Source organism: Ambystoma mexicanum, chromosome 6p (genome assembly GCF_040938575.1).
Source record: "Ambystoma mexicanum isolate Mex_15411 chromosome 6p, UKY_AmexF1_1, whole genome shotgun sequence".
In the NCBI taxonomy this organism is placed as follows: Eukaryota; Metazoa; Chordata; class Amphibia; order Caudata; family Ambystomatidae; genus Ambystoma; species Ambystoma mexicanum.
The window spans coordinates 1445770956-1445785481 of NC_090935.1; the positions used below are offsets into that span (position 1 = coordinate 1445770956).

Below are 14526 nucleotides of genomic sequence, written 5' to 3' on the forward strand. Positions count from 1 at the left end.
CTGGTTCCTTTTCAAATATTCCTGGTCACTCTTCTCTTCGTCCCTCTGGTTATTCTTTCCTGTATACCAAATCCATCTTGACAAAACCCTAACAATCCCGTCCATTTGATTATCATTTCCTGCAATCACAACCTGCTCACACAAAACACTACCATTCCCACAAACCCCCCTGTTTGTCTTCTGACAATAATCCTGGTCATTCCAGTTTGTAACACATAACCCACAAATCTCACCCTTTCAAATTTACCCAAATCCTTAGCAAGAGAACTATAATCACCTCTTCCTCTCTATACTCTGTAGGATACTCAAAATCTCTAACTCCCCCCTTTCTGATACAAACACCTTTACACAACAGAATTGTAATAAAACGGTTTGCCTAACATGTTCCGACACAAGGGTCAGGCAAAGTCAGGCAATTGACTTAAATCACACAAACCTGACGGCCCTTCCTTTTCCCCACATGGATAAAAGGTTGTGCAAGACAGCATAGTACGAGCAAGGCGGACAGCACGACAAGATGGCTAACCAGGTGCTGCAGTTCAAGGGAAGGAGAAAAGCGGCAGGAATCGAGAGGGCGGCAAGGAGAGGTGACCTCTCCCTGTTCGTCCCAGGCCTGCAGAAACTTTGTGGAAGAGAGCCCAAGACCACGAACAATAGCACAAGTGTCTTGCAGCAGATGTCACTGGTACACGGGGCAAGCCTATGCTGATAAGCAGGAGCAAGGGAAGCTCCCGTGCCCGTGGTACCGGCGTTGACTCCAATGAAGAGGAAAGCCAAGCGGTTCATCACAGCCGGTGAGTCGAAGGGAGAACTGATAAGAACCAGGATGTGTTCATTGAGAATCAAAAAGTGGCAAGTTTGAACCAAGTTCAATGAACTATGAAAGAACTGTAAAAGTGTTAAGGGGAGACCAGCTGCAGAGGGAAACCGGCACCACGTGGGTGCTAACTCAAGAGACTCTGGTCTATCTCCTTCTGAGCGAAACTACAGAGACCAAGAGGACATAGGAGGCCCACCAAAATAGGTCAAAGTGGTCATACTGAGGGTCAAACAAAATCCCTGTACAATCGAAAGACTTTGATTTACAAACTGTGTGAAAGAAAGGGAAGCAAATCCCACCAACCTTGAAGTGAGTAAAAAAGACGGCAAGAGTGAACCCGACCGAGGGATGCCAGTGAGTACAAGAGACGGCAAGAGTGAATCCGACCGAGGGATGCCAGTGAAAAGGGGCAAAGTCTAAAGTCCTGAGAAACAGTGTGTTGACAGACGTGAACCCGGCCGAGGGAAGTCCACTATGAACTGTTCGAAAAGACATTGAGAAACCAAGGGAAGGGAAATCCTGCTAAAGTAAGGAGAAAGCCATAGTTAAGCCGGAGGCGGAAGGCTGAGATTTAAGAGGCGGGTGAGACCGACCGAGGGAGGTACGGGGGTTAAGCTATCACCCAATTACTGGCAGACGAGAGAGGTCCAAGCCCAACGAGGGAGATCCAAGGGTGAAGCCATCACCAAAGTACTGGCAGTGAAGAGGGATCCAAGCCCAACCGAGGGAGATCCTGGGGTGAAGCTATCATCCAAAGCTCATTGAGAAAAGAACTGATATGTAAATGGAGGAATACGATAAGTGAGAGGTCAGTGCCCAGAAGAGGGGGACCCAGGGGTCAACCATTATCACCCTAAAGAACATTCATTTGGTTAAAGGAACTTTTGTTTTGTTTTACTTTTTTTGAACATTTTAGGCCCTCGAAGGCAAGAGACTTTCGGGAGAAACGAGACTTGGCCATCAACAGTCCTGGTAGCTGCAAGTGGAAAGGTCATCTCGTGCTGGGGAAGCTTGAGACTGTACTGTGCTCCAAGATCCCACCTTACCCTGTACTCAAAACGTGGGGAAGGGAGACCCAGGCTACTGCATCCTGACATATTATATGAGAACACTTCTTTCTTTGCTTGAGAAGTATCCTACACCCTTTTTGTATTAGTTGTAAGGTTTGGCAATAGGTTTCTTAGTAATGGCCCTTTTATTTAACACAACACCACTAGGACTGCCTTATTTATCATTTGATGGTCAATGCTTGCTCCCATCTTAGATTTAGGTTTAGGTTAGGCGTTTTTCCAACTTGCATACAGCATTCATTGTTCAATAAACACCCTTGAACTGTGTTCACTGGTGTCTGTCTTACTTTTAATATCTATTTGCTTGTGGCACATTCAGAGCTCAGTAGGTGTGACCCATTTATTTGGTGCTCATGGACCTGAGCATGGCCTTTGACAAGGTTATCAGAGCTAAGCTCTGGATGGTGCTCACATCCATGGATTGCCCGGTAGGGATCTTGATGTTGCTTCAGTCAATATACACGGGCACTCAGGCTTGTCTGTGATTTTGAGAGCAGGGCCAATGCGCGAAAACATTTGATGTAAATCTTGGAGTTCGACTGGGTTGGGTATTGGCCCTGGTCCTCTTTACATCAATGGCCTTTATAAGGCTCTTGTTGATTCACACACAGATTACCTCTGATTGGTAACAAGGCTTTTCCATTACTGGTGTACACCGGCAATACAGTGCTCATTGCTTGCACCCCCCAATGCACTTCAGAGGTTGATCAAAATATATTTTCAATTTATGAATGACTGGACCTTAAAATTAACATCTCTAAATGTGCCATTATGGCATGTGTGACAGGGCGGGAGAACATTGAAATGAACAAGATGATGTTTAATAGGGTTGCTATCCAAAAGGTCACTGCATTTGACTATTTAGGAATTTGTTTTTCCTCTGTGTTGGCAGGTCATGCCCAAATAAAGAAACAAAGAACTAAAATGAGTCAATCATTGGGGAGTTCCCGTTTTATGGTGTTATGCCAGGGGTAACCTCTCCCCATGATATTGAATGTGAATGACGCACAGACCAGAGCAATTACTCATCATGGGGTCGCATTATGGGTCATGAGAATGTTTCAGTGCTTCATATACAGGAAAACCACTTCTTTAAAACATTACTGGGTTTGCCGACATCGCCCCCCCTGCTGTGCACCGGCCCGCATGCAGTGCATCTGGAGCTGGGAGCCAAGTTCTTGGAAGTTAAATGGCGCCTGTCCCCACTTTTTCATTGGCTGCATATATTTTGTATTTTTGTATCTTATTGTTTATATAGCGCTTTACTCCAAAGCGCTTCACAGCATAACAACCAGAATACAGAAAACATCAAACATGGAACATAGAAGCAATAAAATGTACATGATTCAAACCAGAAAAACAGCATGTGGAACAATTTGCATTTGGGAAGGAAGAGAAGAGGAAAGGTATGGGAAGGAGGGAAGGGAAAAGGGAATAGAAGGGAGGGTGGAGATCAAAGGGGAGACAGGGAGAGATAAAGGAACAGGAAGATGGAGTGGGGAGGAGAAAGAAGAGGAGGATGGCCGAATCCTCTGCAGCAGTCACTTTACACATCATTCATTCCCTCATCTTCAGGGACAATTGGTTCAAGATTCCTTGGTGCGATATTTAAATGTTGTTTGATTGAGAGGAACACCCCATTGTTATTTGCACCTTTTCGCATATTGAACAAGATTCAGAAGAACCCTTCTAAGGACCATGTTAGCTATTTTGTCGATAAGCGGTAAGAATCAAAAGAACTATTAATCCTCGTCAAAAGAGATCACGCAAGTGTAAGCAATGTGGAGTCTATTCACATGTATTTAACAGTAACCAACAGGAAATTAGATCATTGGCCAATAACTAGAGCTCGTTTTAACAGTTTAATGTTATGTGCCAATACAGTCACTCGGCCCAGTTTTCCAGATGACTCCAACTACCCTTGCTGTCATACGGCTGTGGAGGATCTTCTACACTTCATACTTTTTTGTCCTTTCGATTCAGACATAAGGAAACATGCGATCCCTGCAGTACTTCGGCATCCAAACTTTGTACAATTCCGCCCAGCCATACACAATCTCCTTTTGGTGGATTCACCTTGTGTGGTTTGGGTGTTATTATCATGTGTAAAATGGGGTATTATTGCAAGGACACTGTCTGGGTCTCTTTACCGTGAGTTTCTCTAATTGATGAGCTTTTAAGCTACTGTTGATCAATTTACTTTTGTATATATATGTTTTAACTATAATGTTTATTTTGGTATTTGGAATTGCTGCTTTAATTGTTTCATGATTTGATGCAACATTTAATGGATTTTTATCCAAATAAACCTATTATGATGATGACATATAAAAGTAACCAAAAATCCCATGTGTAAAAAGTTAAGGTGGTACAAAAGTAACCCCATTGCACTACACTGTGTGTACAAGAAATCAAAAGGGAAACAAAAATTCTCACTACATATATTCTGAAGTATTGATCAGTTTCCCCATAACAAAAGAGCAAAAGGCTGGGGATGTGAAGCTCAATACTTTAACTTCCCCTTCAAAACGTCGAGACAGGATCAAAAACAGAGCAAAAGAATGGGGTCCAATAGTAAACTATGGAGGGAAAGTTGCAAAAAGAAAATCTTTTCAAACACATAATACTAGTGTTATGATAAGACTTGACAGTATGGGGCACCGCACAAATAAAATAAAAATGAATAAAGGCCTAAAACAAGTCTGCTTTCTAGCCCTGTTTCTTTTTATTCTATATATTTCGGATATGCCGCCAGCATTAGATGGGATTAACATTTTTGGAAATAGTCATGTCCCCTGACTTGGTATTATCTGTTGGATTATACTTCTCTGTGACTCAAAAGATCTCTACATCTACAGACTATTCTTAAATAGTGAAAGGAAAATGTTTTAAGCATAAACTACAATAAAACTAAAATGATGTACTTTGGACCAATAAATATATGCAGTGTTGAAATTGGCCTCTAGAAAACATTAGATTGGAAATTGTGGAATCATGTCTATTTAGGTGGATCTTGGTGCACATTAATAGATGCACAATGATGTAATTAAGGTAATTCAAAATTTCACAAAACAAATTGATGTCTACAGCTCAAAATAAGTGGCAAAGGTTTACAACCAAAGCTTGGTTCCTTAGATCATTTATGGTTATGGAGCTATCTTAATTTATAATGGAGGATGGTTAGACAAACTTGAAGCAAAGGTTTGGTGTTCCATTTTAGGTGTTCCTTATTGTGTTCCTGTGTTTAACATTGGAGCCACGTGTTTTTGTCACTGTTTTTTTGCTGCACTGTTTCACTGTGGTGTTTTCACCCTGGCCGTTTTGGCGATTTATGGGATTTTTATATGGGGGATCCACTTGAACTCCCTGAACCCTACCCCCTGCACCCTACCCCCACCACCTCAGCCACCACCTCCAAACCTCTACACAAACACACAAAACATATTTATTTTTTTTAAACCGCCAAAACGGCTGGGGTGAAAACACCTTGGGGAAAAAAGATGTGGGAAAAAAGCCGGCCATGAAAAAATGGTATTCATTTACTATTAGATTAGAAATGTGTGTAATATCTCTCAGTACTATTGCACTAATATGAAGAAGACAATTTCATAAATGTTTTCAATGTTTCGATAGTCCTAGATTTATTATTATGGAGTTAAATGTCTGATAACGACAGAATTTAGAGATTACTACAAGTCCTTTTTTAAATTGATAAATTGGAACATTAATTGGAGGTTAGAGGTATGGAGGTATGCCTTTTCAAGGTAACAATTAATAAAAAAGCAGTTTGGTGGCATTGGATGAACAATATTGAATTGTCATCTATGTAAAACATAAATCAAATGGAAACGACTGAGCATTTATTACAACATTGTACTTAAATGATAAATGAACATACTTTATTTCTTGGAAAATATGTGAATAATCCTGCTATTTTAATGACAGAACAATTTTGGATTCAATGGGCCTCATTACAAGTTGGACTGTGCAGTGAAAATGCAGCAGTATTACCATTACCGATGTATTACCGCACCGCCCAGCTATGAGTATGGGAGTAAGGTGGAGGAAAAACCTCCAGCATGAAGATGGAGGTAATTCTGCCACCTTACCGCCCAAAATGGCCCAAATCGTCAGTATTACCACCGGCAGAAATACTGCCAAAGACCCCCATGGAGTCCTATAGACTCCAATTAAGGGGGACTAACAGGGCCTACCATCAATTGTAATCCAGGGGTAATACCGCCAGACCAAGAGGCAGTAACGGTAATATAGTTTGGTGGTATCTCAGCGGATTTACCACCGATATACCACCGGCCCAAACTGAGGCCCAATGTCTGGAAGGGAAACTAGTGTCTTTAATAATAGTCATTATTTAATTTTGGATTCTCACTGATGAAATAACTGAATTATTTGATTAACAGGGTCAATTACAAATTGTGCATATATTATGTATTTTCTAGGTTTACTTAACTGTATCACACTTTTAAAAATAAAAAATTATGTTTCAACTTTATTGGCATTTAGCTTTAAACTTAAAAACCGTGCACAGCACCTAATGAAAATAAAGACACACACATCCATGTCTGTTAATAAAAAGATTAGAAAAGACAAGTTGAAAAAACTAGATAATCACAGCATAGGTGACATAATATATCAATGAGAGGAACCCATTATCTGCACACATCTTCACACCTACACATTATAAAATTAAAGAACTTTCACTTGTCACCCAAATTAAACTCTTAAGTGCCTAAAGAACGGCTGTAACAAAATACACAAGTGCAGTAAACAATGAAAAATAAAAAAATGTTAAAATATATTTAACAAAATAACACGAAGAAAGGATGGTCGAAAGACACAGAGGAGGAAGCAACTGAAGGAAAAATTTGAAAAACTAAAAGTGTCACTCACTAGCCAACCCCCTGCAAAGTAACACATTTGCAAGATACCTGAGCTTGGGTCACTGCTGCTTTCTCTGCTTTCTGGATGAACATCATCAATCAAAACGGCACTTGATTGTTCTTCCTTTCTCATACAGAAGTCAACGCTGAGAAACGGAAATCCTGCAGAACAAGAAAAGAACTCCAATGTATTTCGGATAGTAGAATGATGTTTACCTCAGAAATGATGGTTGCAATGCTATTAGAAAAATCCCACAAATGTGAGGAAATAAGAACACACTGGAGCTCATTTTAATTAGCGTTGTAACGCTATTGAGAGGCAGAGAGGAGGGGCGGATTGCAACTTACATTTCTGCCACCTTTCTTCCTCTCGCCCATACAAATGCCACAGCATTTTCTCCAGCATGCATTTTCATGCCGGCGCAAATACCGGGGATCCCTCTGGAGCCCCCTGGTTTAACCAAGTAATGTATTCTCCTTATGTCTGACCAAAATGAGGCTTGGACCTTGAGATCCTGCACTTTTGATCCCCAACTCTGGTAGTTCTCTTCTCTTGGACTGCGTCTCAGAGCACAAGTTGTCACGCGCCGCGTTACCTGAGCTGTATCGCCGGTAGAATTCCTTCTTCCTTCCTGGTTCGGGTCTAGTCTTTCTTTCCACGTCCTGCTTTTAACTCCTCCCTTTCCTGTCTGGCCTTGCATTGCAACTCACTTTGTTTCCTTCATGAGTCTGATGCTTCGCTGCTCTTTCCCTCGTAGTCCGCTTCTATCACCCAGCAGTGCATTTTTCCTATCTCCTTGCTCTCTGCCTGCCGTTATCTTTTTGCGTAGCGGCCCCTTTTTTTTCGTTCGCTACGCTTCTGGATTTCTGCAGCTGTTTACTTTTTTCCCTTTATTTCTGTGCTTTCAAGTTCGTCTTTTCTCTTCCTGTGTTCTTTGCCTTTTCTGGCGCTGGGGTACTCTCCCTGCTCCTTTTGACCTGCCTTCCACCAGAGTTTTCTACAGGCGACCCTCCCCCCTTCCGGAGACTTACTTGGAACCTTCTACTTACCTGTATGAACTCGTATTCCAGAGACTTCATTCACCGGAGCTGTCACCTGTTATTTCTGCTTCATTTCGGAAATCAGATCTATACTACACACATACCCCTACTGTCCTCGAGTCTACCATCCTCAAGAGGTTTTTTCCGCCTGCAGGCTTTTTCCTCTTGTCCGGACTCCTACGGAAGGGGGCCCCTTCTGCGTGCCTTCACCTGGTAGGCTGCAGAGTGGCTTCCAACCGAGGGAGACCCTTTCTCTTCGACCGAAGACACAAAGACAAAAAGGAAAAGGAAAGACAGAGTAAGGACACCGCCGTTGTTTCAGGTGAGGAGGGGGACAAGGGGGAATTAGCAGTACAGAGTACAGTATGGACTCAACTCCAGACACCAGTCCTGACCTTTTTGAGACAAGTCTACTGACAGAGTCACTTGGTAATCCTCAAAAAGATCACCTTCTCACTCAATGCCTATATCAGGACTAGATCCCTGTAAGCGCCTACTTCAGAGGACTCAATATGGTACCTTGCACTGCAGATTTCCTTCACATTCCCTTTGTCAGAAGTCTGATCACCATTGATATTGTCTCTTTCCAGCATGGTATCTGTGGTCAAAGGGTGTATTATCATGTTTCCAAGCGGATCCCCCAAATCAGCTCCTCGTGGTATTCCAAGTTCCAAATGCTTGCAACACTCATGTTGTTCTTCATCTCCTCCAGTTTTTATTGCATGTAGTATAGGACGGTCTTGCAGTAATGCTGAATGTCAAGAAATACTTTCTGGGTGGCTTGGATGCCCAATATCGCAGTCATATCACCTTTAAACAGACTACCCAGCCCTTTCCCCGCTTGACCAGTGGAGGTCACACTGGGAGACCCTCCATCTTGGCCACTAAGGCAATTACAGTGATCAGCATAATGTCCATTGTATTGTGAAATACCTCCATAGATGCCTGCATGACAGTGTGGATACCCGTGGATGCGTCAGCCTCCAAGGGACAATGCTAGTTAAAGGACTTTGTGCTACCCAGTCCCTCTCCTTTAGAGCCCCTGTATCTGAAAAAGGCACTGTTGCTGGAGAAATCCTCATCCTCTTGTGTGACTGTCAGGAGGATGTTCTTTTTTGTAAATCTTTTCTTTATTTTCCTGAGCCTCACAGCACTACCTCTGGACTTGCTGGGATTTCTTCCATTGACTTTGAAGACTTAAGACCTTTTTATCTCAAGTGACTCCTTCATTCACTTTGTTTTGGGGGCATTGGGCTCTATTCTTAGGGGAGCAGTGAGGTCCTTTGTTTTGGCATCCATGTTTTCCTGTGTCGTCACCCTCCTCTACACCCCACCATAGGTGGTGTGCTGCCAGGTGTCACAAGGACCTCTTTCCTTGTGTTGTTTTGGGAGCCCATGTGTCTACCGGTGCAGATGTAGTCATCTCCTGTTTATGACATATGCGTTTTGACCATTGCAGCACAAGCAATCCTCTACAGAGTGCTGTGGGAACTCCTTGTATCACTTTTTCTTTGTTCTAAGCAACATTTCTGTTACGTTCCAGGCATCGTCCAAGCAGATTGGTGGCAGTTGTTATAGTTTTACCCTTTTTGGCAGCGCACTATCACATGCTACCTTTTTAGTTGCGATAACCCACATAAGAGGACCATATACTCAAGATGGCGTCTTGGCATGTTTTAAGCCAATTACATGATGGCCAGTACTTTGTAAGCTTTTTCTACCTTGCCAGCTGGGGAAGGATCCACGTTCTTCATGCACCTCAGTGGACCTCTTGCAAAAGCCAAATAAGACACTGCTGTATGTATTAGCTGGCAGGAAGTAGGGCAGTGGAATGTCTTGCCCCAATCCACATTTCTTAGGGGGCATGGTTTTAGCTAGGCAAATTCTGCGAGGCTGGGGCTCCAAAAGTGGACAGTTGCCCCGAAGTTTGAATGTGGCAAAAGTCCTTATTGGAGGGCTGTGGTCACCATAACCCACATTCTGGAGATAAGGAGATGAGCTGGATCGAGAGAACAAGTCGACCAGTGAAACGGAAGAAGACCCAAAGACGACCGACATACCAAAGACGACTGCATCAGAAACCTGCATTGGCTTAGCTGGAACCACTGTGTTGTGAAACTCTATCTTCTGCTTAACAGGACATACCACCGCATGGTGCCTTCCTCACTTTGAATGGTGGAATAAACCAGTCAGATGTCCTGCTCCACATCCAGCGCTGTTTTTCTGTCATCACAGCATACACCTTTTGTATTTTCTTTGCAAGGTCCTGATCCAGCTCTGCCTTTTTGCAAGGACTTCCTTTTGGCCTCATGCTTGGAACTCACAGGAGGCATCCTCAGGGCTCTGCTGGGATGCTGCAAACCTGCTGGGCTGCCCTCCACCAGACGATGAGCCTGTTTTATTGCCTAGCTACTGTTTGCCTTCTGACTCTCCCCGGGGTCAATGAAAGCCATGCATCCACTAAGTCGTTAATGTGATGCCCCCCTCCGCAACTGTCCTAGGTCTCCAGAGGAACCAAAAGACAATTGGTGACAATCGTGTTGAACCTGCAACCTGGCGACTGTAAAATCAGTCATCCCCAGTGATTCACTGTCACCTAGGACTGTTTCTACTTTTGTAAGTGTTTGGGGGCCTCAGATCACACATCTCTAGAATCTCCCCAATCCTCATTGGGTTTGCACTTGGCACACAGTCCTGCTTACCGTATCCCTATCTTGAGCTGGCCAAGGGCGGTGATGTCTGTGGGTTTTACTGTTGGCTCTCAGGGGTGGTAACTGCTTCTCTGAACTTTACATATTGCTGCAAGACTCTTAAGTCCATATTTCATCTATTACATTTTGCTCTGCACTAAACGCCTTCAGTGTTTTACCTTCCCTAGCAGAGTGGGCTCTCCTACTCTACAGACCTTGACTATCAGGAACCTTTGTGGGAGACCTAAAGACTGTGCAGGCTAGAGCTTGACCTCTGAAGACTAGCATATGGTGCTGGCATGCCCTATACGTACAAGGCCTTTGTTCTGAAATGTGTATAACATATTTTTCCATATCTGTGTGTACGCATTTGATTGTCTGAATAACTGCGTTTGATACCAAAGAAGAGTGTAATCCATAGTGGGTTACCTTACTTTGAGCTGTACATTTTATATTGGTATTTGTACTCACCTTATGCTTAAAGTGCATCTTAATGCAGTAATATAATAAATTAGTGTTATTTTTATACTTACCCGTGTGGATCTTTTTATTGCTATTTTTGTAAGTGTTAAAATTGTATACACAGCATTGTCCTCTTCCTCCTTAGTTCAGCCGTACTGCTTGATCTATGTTACTTAAGAGCATGGTTTAGTTCATCCGGAATTGTGAAAAGGTGATGAGGTCGAACTCCCAAGGACCACGACACACTTGCCTTTTAGGTTGCTTCCCTTTCTTTATTAAGGGCTTTTTTACAAGTTGGCCACAATTACTTTGTTTGTTTATTTATTTGTTCAGCGCACCCCACCCGTAGGTATCTGGGCGCTGTACAAGAATATGCAGTTTCTTAGTTACAATACATGTGGAAAATGAAAACATGATAAATTACAGTACAAAAGTAATACAAAAATAGTTATGGTACAAGGATGAAACTTAATTACAATGAAGAAGTGAAGCGTCTAAATTACAACAGAATATATTACAAATCAGGTGCATGTCGGTAAAATTTGACAGAGAGAGAGAGCCAGCTATGTATAGCATATAATACAGGTTTGCGGTTGTGGGAGGCCATCTAGCAGGGTATGAGGACTTTGGATGAGAGCCAGAGTTTAGTATTTTTTCTGAATTTGTGGAAGGATTGGTCGGTGCTTAAGGTGGGAGGTAGGGAGTTCCACAGTTTGGCCGCCATGACATTGTAGTACTTCATTGTAGCTTCATTGTAGCTTTGACTCTGTCACTGACATATTTTCAGACCAGGCTCATCTCTGCATAATTCTTGACCAGATGTTTTCAGCATCCAGGGGAAAGGGTCCTTTTGCTTCTCAGTTACTAGTCCAAGGCATACTCTACTGCTACTCCATCGTTGGGCGGTGGGGCAACTTGATACAGTACACCTCGCTTACCCAGGTTGGCTTTTCTAAGACTTGCAACAGGTACATTTGAAAAACACTCCAAATAGCTACCATTTCTGTGGAATAAAAGGCTACCAACATTCCCTCTAGCTGCCCCTGCAATCAGTGTGAATGTAGAAAAATAGAAGTGAATGCTCCAAGCTTACAGTCCAAGCCATTCGTTGGTCGCCATACAAATGTTGCTATGGCGAAAACCACAGCAAATGAAGTCCCTCCCCTATTTGGGCCAGAAGGGCAGTCTCAAGAAAATTGCAGGTTTGGGCCAACTGACGAATCTAGTGACATCTGCTGTGATGCCTGTGATGTTGGTCAACAGGTCATTAATGTAGAGGTTAAACTGTTGGGGAGCAATGAGAGAGCGCTGTCTGACTGACTCCTCAACTCAGAACAACCAGCCATTTTTCCTCGCTACTCTGAATGGAACAGCCACCACATTGCCCTTGGGCAATCCCACAATGACGGCAAGCAGTGGTGTGTTCATACCCATGAGTTAGCAGTGTATTTGCCTTATTTGCTGTGGATTTCAGGAAGGTTAGGGCCTGCCGAAGTGCTCGTTTACTGGATGAGTTAAGGCTACGATTTGACATGGCATATTCTCTGAGGCATGAGAAAAAGGGCAAAGAACAAGTTGTGTGTCTCCGTCTCCACATCAGATAAGCTGCATAAGCATAGAAAGTCTTCCATGTGCTTCTCCTCCTTGCAATGCCCAGTTTGCCAGTAGAGGGGTAATTAAACAAAACAGCATATAGTGTATAAGTACCTCCTTCTCCAGTTCTCTATCTGGATCAAGCAGTGCCCAAGAGCCCAGTTATCTTTATGCTTCAACTAATTCAAGCAAATACAACTCAATATTGCCTTCTTGCTGTCCTTATCCACAGCACAATTCATTAAGTGTTCTGCAGCCTCTGGAAAGCGCTTTATTCATGTGCTGTTGCCTTTATCTACACCACCCATGCCCAGGAAAAGGGTCATTTTGATGGAGATGAGCATGGGTAACCTACCTGCTTCATCTAGTGTCAGAACATTGGCTAGCATGCCTGACTAGATGCTGCCATTGTGGTTATGCTACAGGTGAATCCACAAATGCAAGGGTCTAAGCTGCATCAAATTCCTGATGGATATGAGACCCATCTTATCTCTCATCATGAACAATGCTATCCAAAAAAGCACTCTCTCTGAAATCACTACTTGAGTAGGAGTTAATAGCCACCCAAATGTCTGCTCCATAAAGATCTGAGATTACTGCCTGTAAATAGTAACTACTACTGGAACCTCCTTTGTTATTGGTGCAGTGATGAATCCTGTGGAGTCATCACTAAATCCCAGCCTAGAGTTTACTCCCATGTGGCCAGGGAAAGGCAGCTGCTACCTGATCCAGACCCTCAGGAAGGTAACATGAGAGAGGATCACATGGGAAGAGATGACTGTCAAGGGGAAGTGGTGACTCCTCTCGGAGGATGAGATTATTATAACCAGATATCTAATGGCATGCTGTCAATGTCTAATTCCCTCTCCTAGAATTATATACAGGTTATGAAAAATCTGCTAAACAATATAAAGGTGGTACATAGGAGGTTCAGGAAGTAAATATGACAAACTCAAATTGGTATGATTCTGCTTTATATAGAGCTCCTGAACACAAGCGTACGCCCCAACCTCTTTTTATAAACCTCCCATAAAAGTGACTACTCTCAGTTCACAAATCAGCTTGAGTTAAAGAGTAAAGGGACGAAGAAGAGGGGCTCAGAGTTAATGTAGATTAATAGTACCATGAAGTTTAATGAGAAGTCTAATTGTTGTTGTTTGAAGCACCTGAGCGGCACATTAAATGCCGGAATGAGTTTCAGGTGAGCGGAGTAGGAAACGCTGATGGAGTAGCAGAGGGGAAGCAGGACTGCGGGTGGGAGACGTTGTGGAGACAGAGGAAGCATCAGCTGAAGCCAGCGTGGGCGAAGACACGTGGCCATGCAGAGAAGGCAAAGCTGAAAGTGACAAAGATTAAAGCTACATTGTGTGGGAGACGGGCTCCCAACAGGCCGTGAACGGCTCCGTTAAAGAAGCAGAACCGGAGATCTCATGGAGTTGTCAGAGCTCCCGTGAAGAATTGTGCATTCCGCTTAGGTCGTACCAGAGCCGGCTGCAGTGCAGACACACCCAAAGAGATCCGCTGCATTACCTGCGAGTCAAAAGGAGACTCAAAGGGAAACCAGTGAGTTGGCCTGAGACGCCAGGCGACCCCGGGGCACTGCAAAAAAGATTTATAATTGAAAATACTGATTTTGAATACCGACCTAAAGAAATAAGGCAGCCAGGCCGCAACTCACTTGATAAGGGATACTTATTAGGGCATAATTGTAGCACGCATTGCCACCAGCCAAGAGGTTGCATGAGAGTGATACAAAGGCTGCAGGAGAACAACCCTCCTAATATGATACACCAATGGGGAGGATCCTGTAACCTGCATTGCCAAAATCCAGAAGGCTATAGAAGAGTAATACAGACACAACAAGGGCACAACTTGTCAAGAGCCTGAGATTAACAGTTATTGTTCAAGCGTCTTCAACTAAGATACCAGTGTGGAGAATCTTGAAAGCA

General features: G+C 43.2%; 1 protein-coding gene across 2 annotated transcripts in view; it reads right to left on the bottom strand.

Moving 5' to 3' along the window:
- LOC138510495 (uncharacterized) overlaps nucleotides 1-14526 on the bottom strand; it is a 338379-nt gene that overhangs the window by 132320 nt on the left and 191533 nt on the right. For both annotated transcript variants that reach the window (XM_069626188.1, XM_069626187.1), the window contains exon 7: nucleotides 6840-6953. In XM_069626188.1, coding sequence (XP_069482289.1) covers nucleotides 6840-6953 — 114 coding nt within the window. The remainder of the gene's footprint in view (nucleotides 1-6839; nucleotides 6954-14526) is intronic.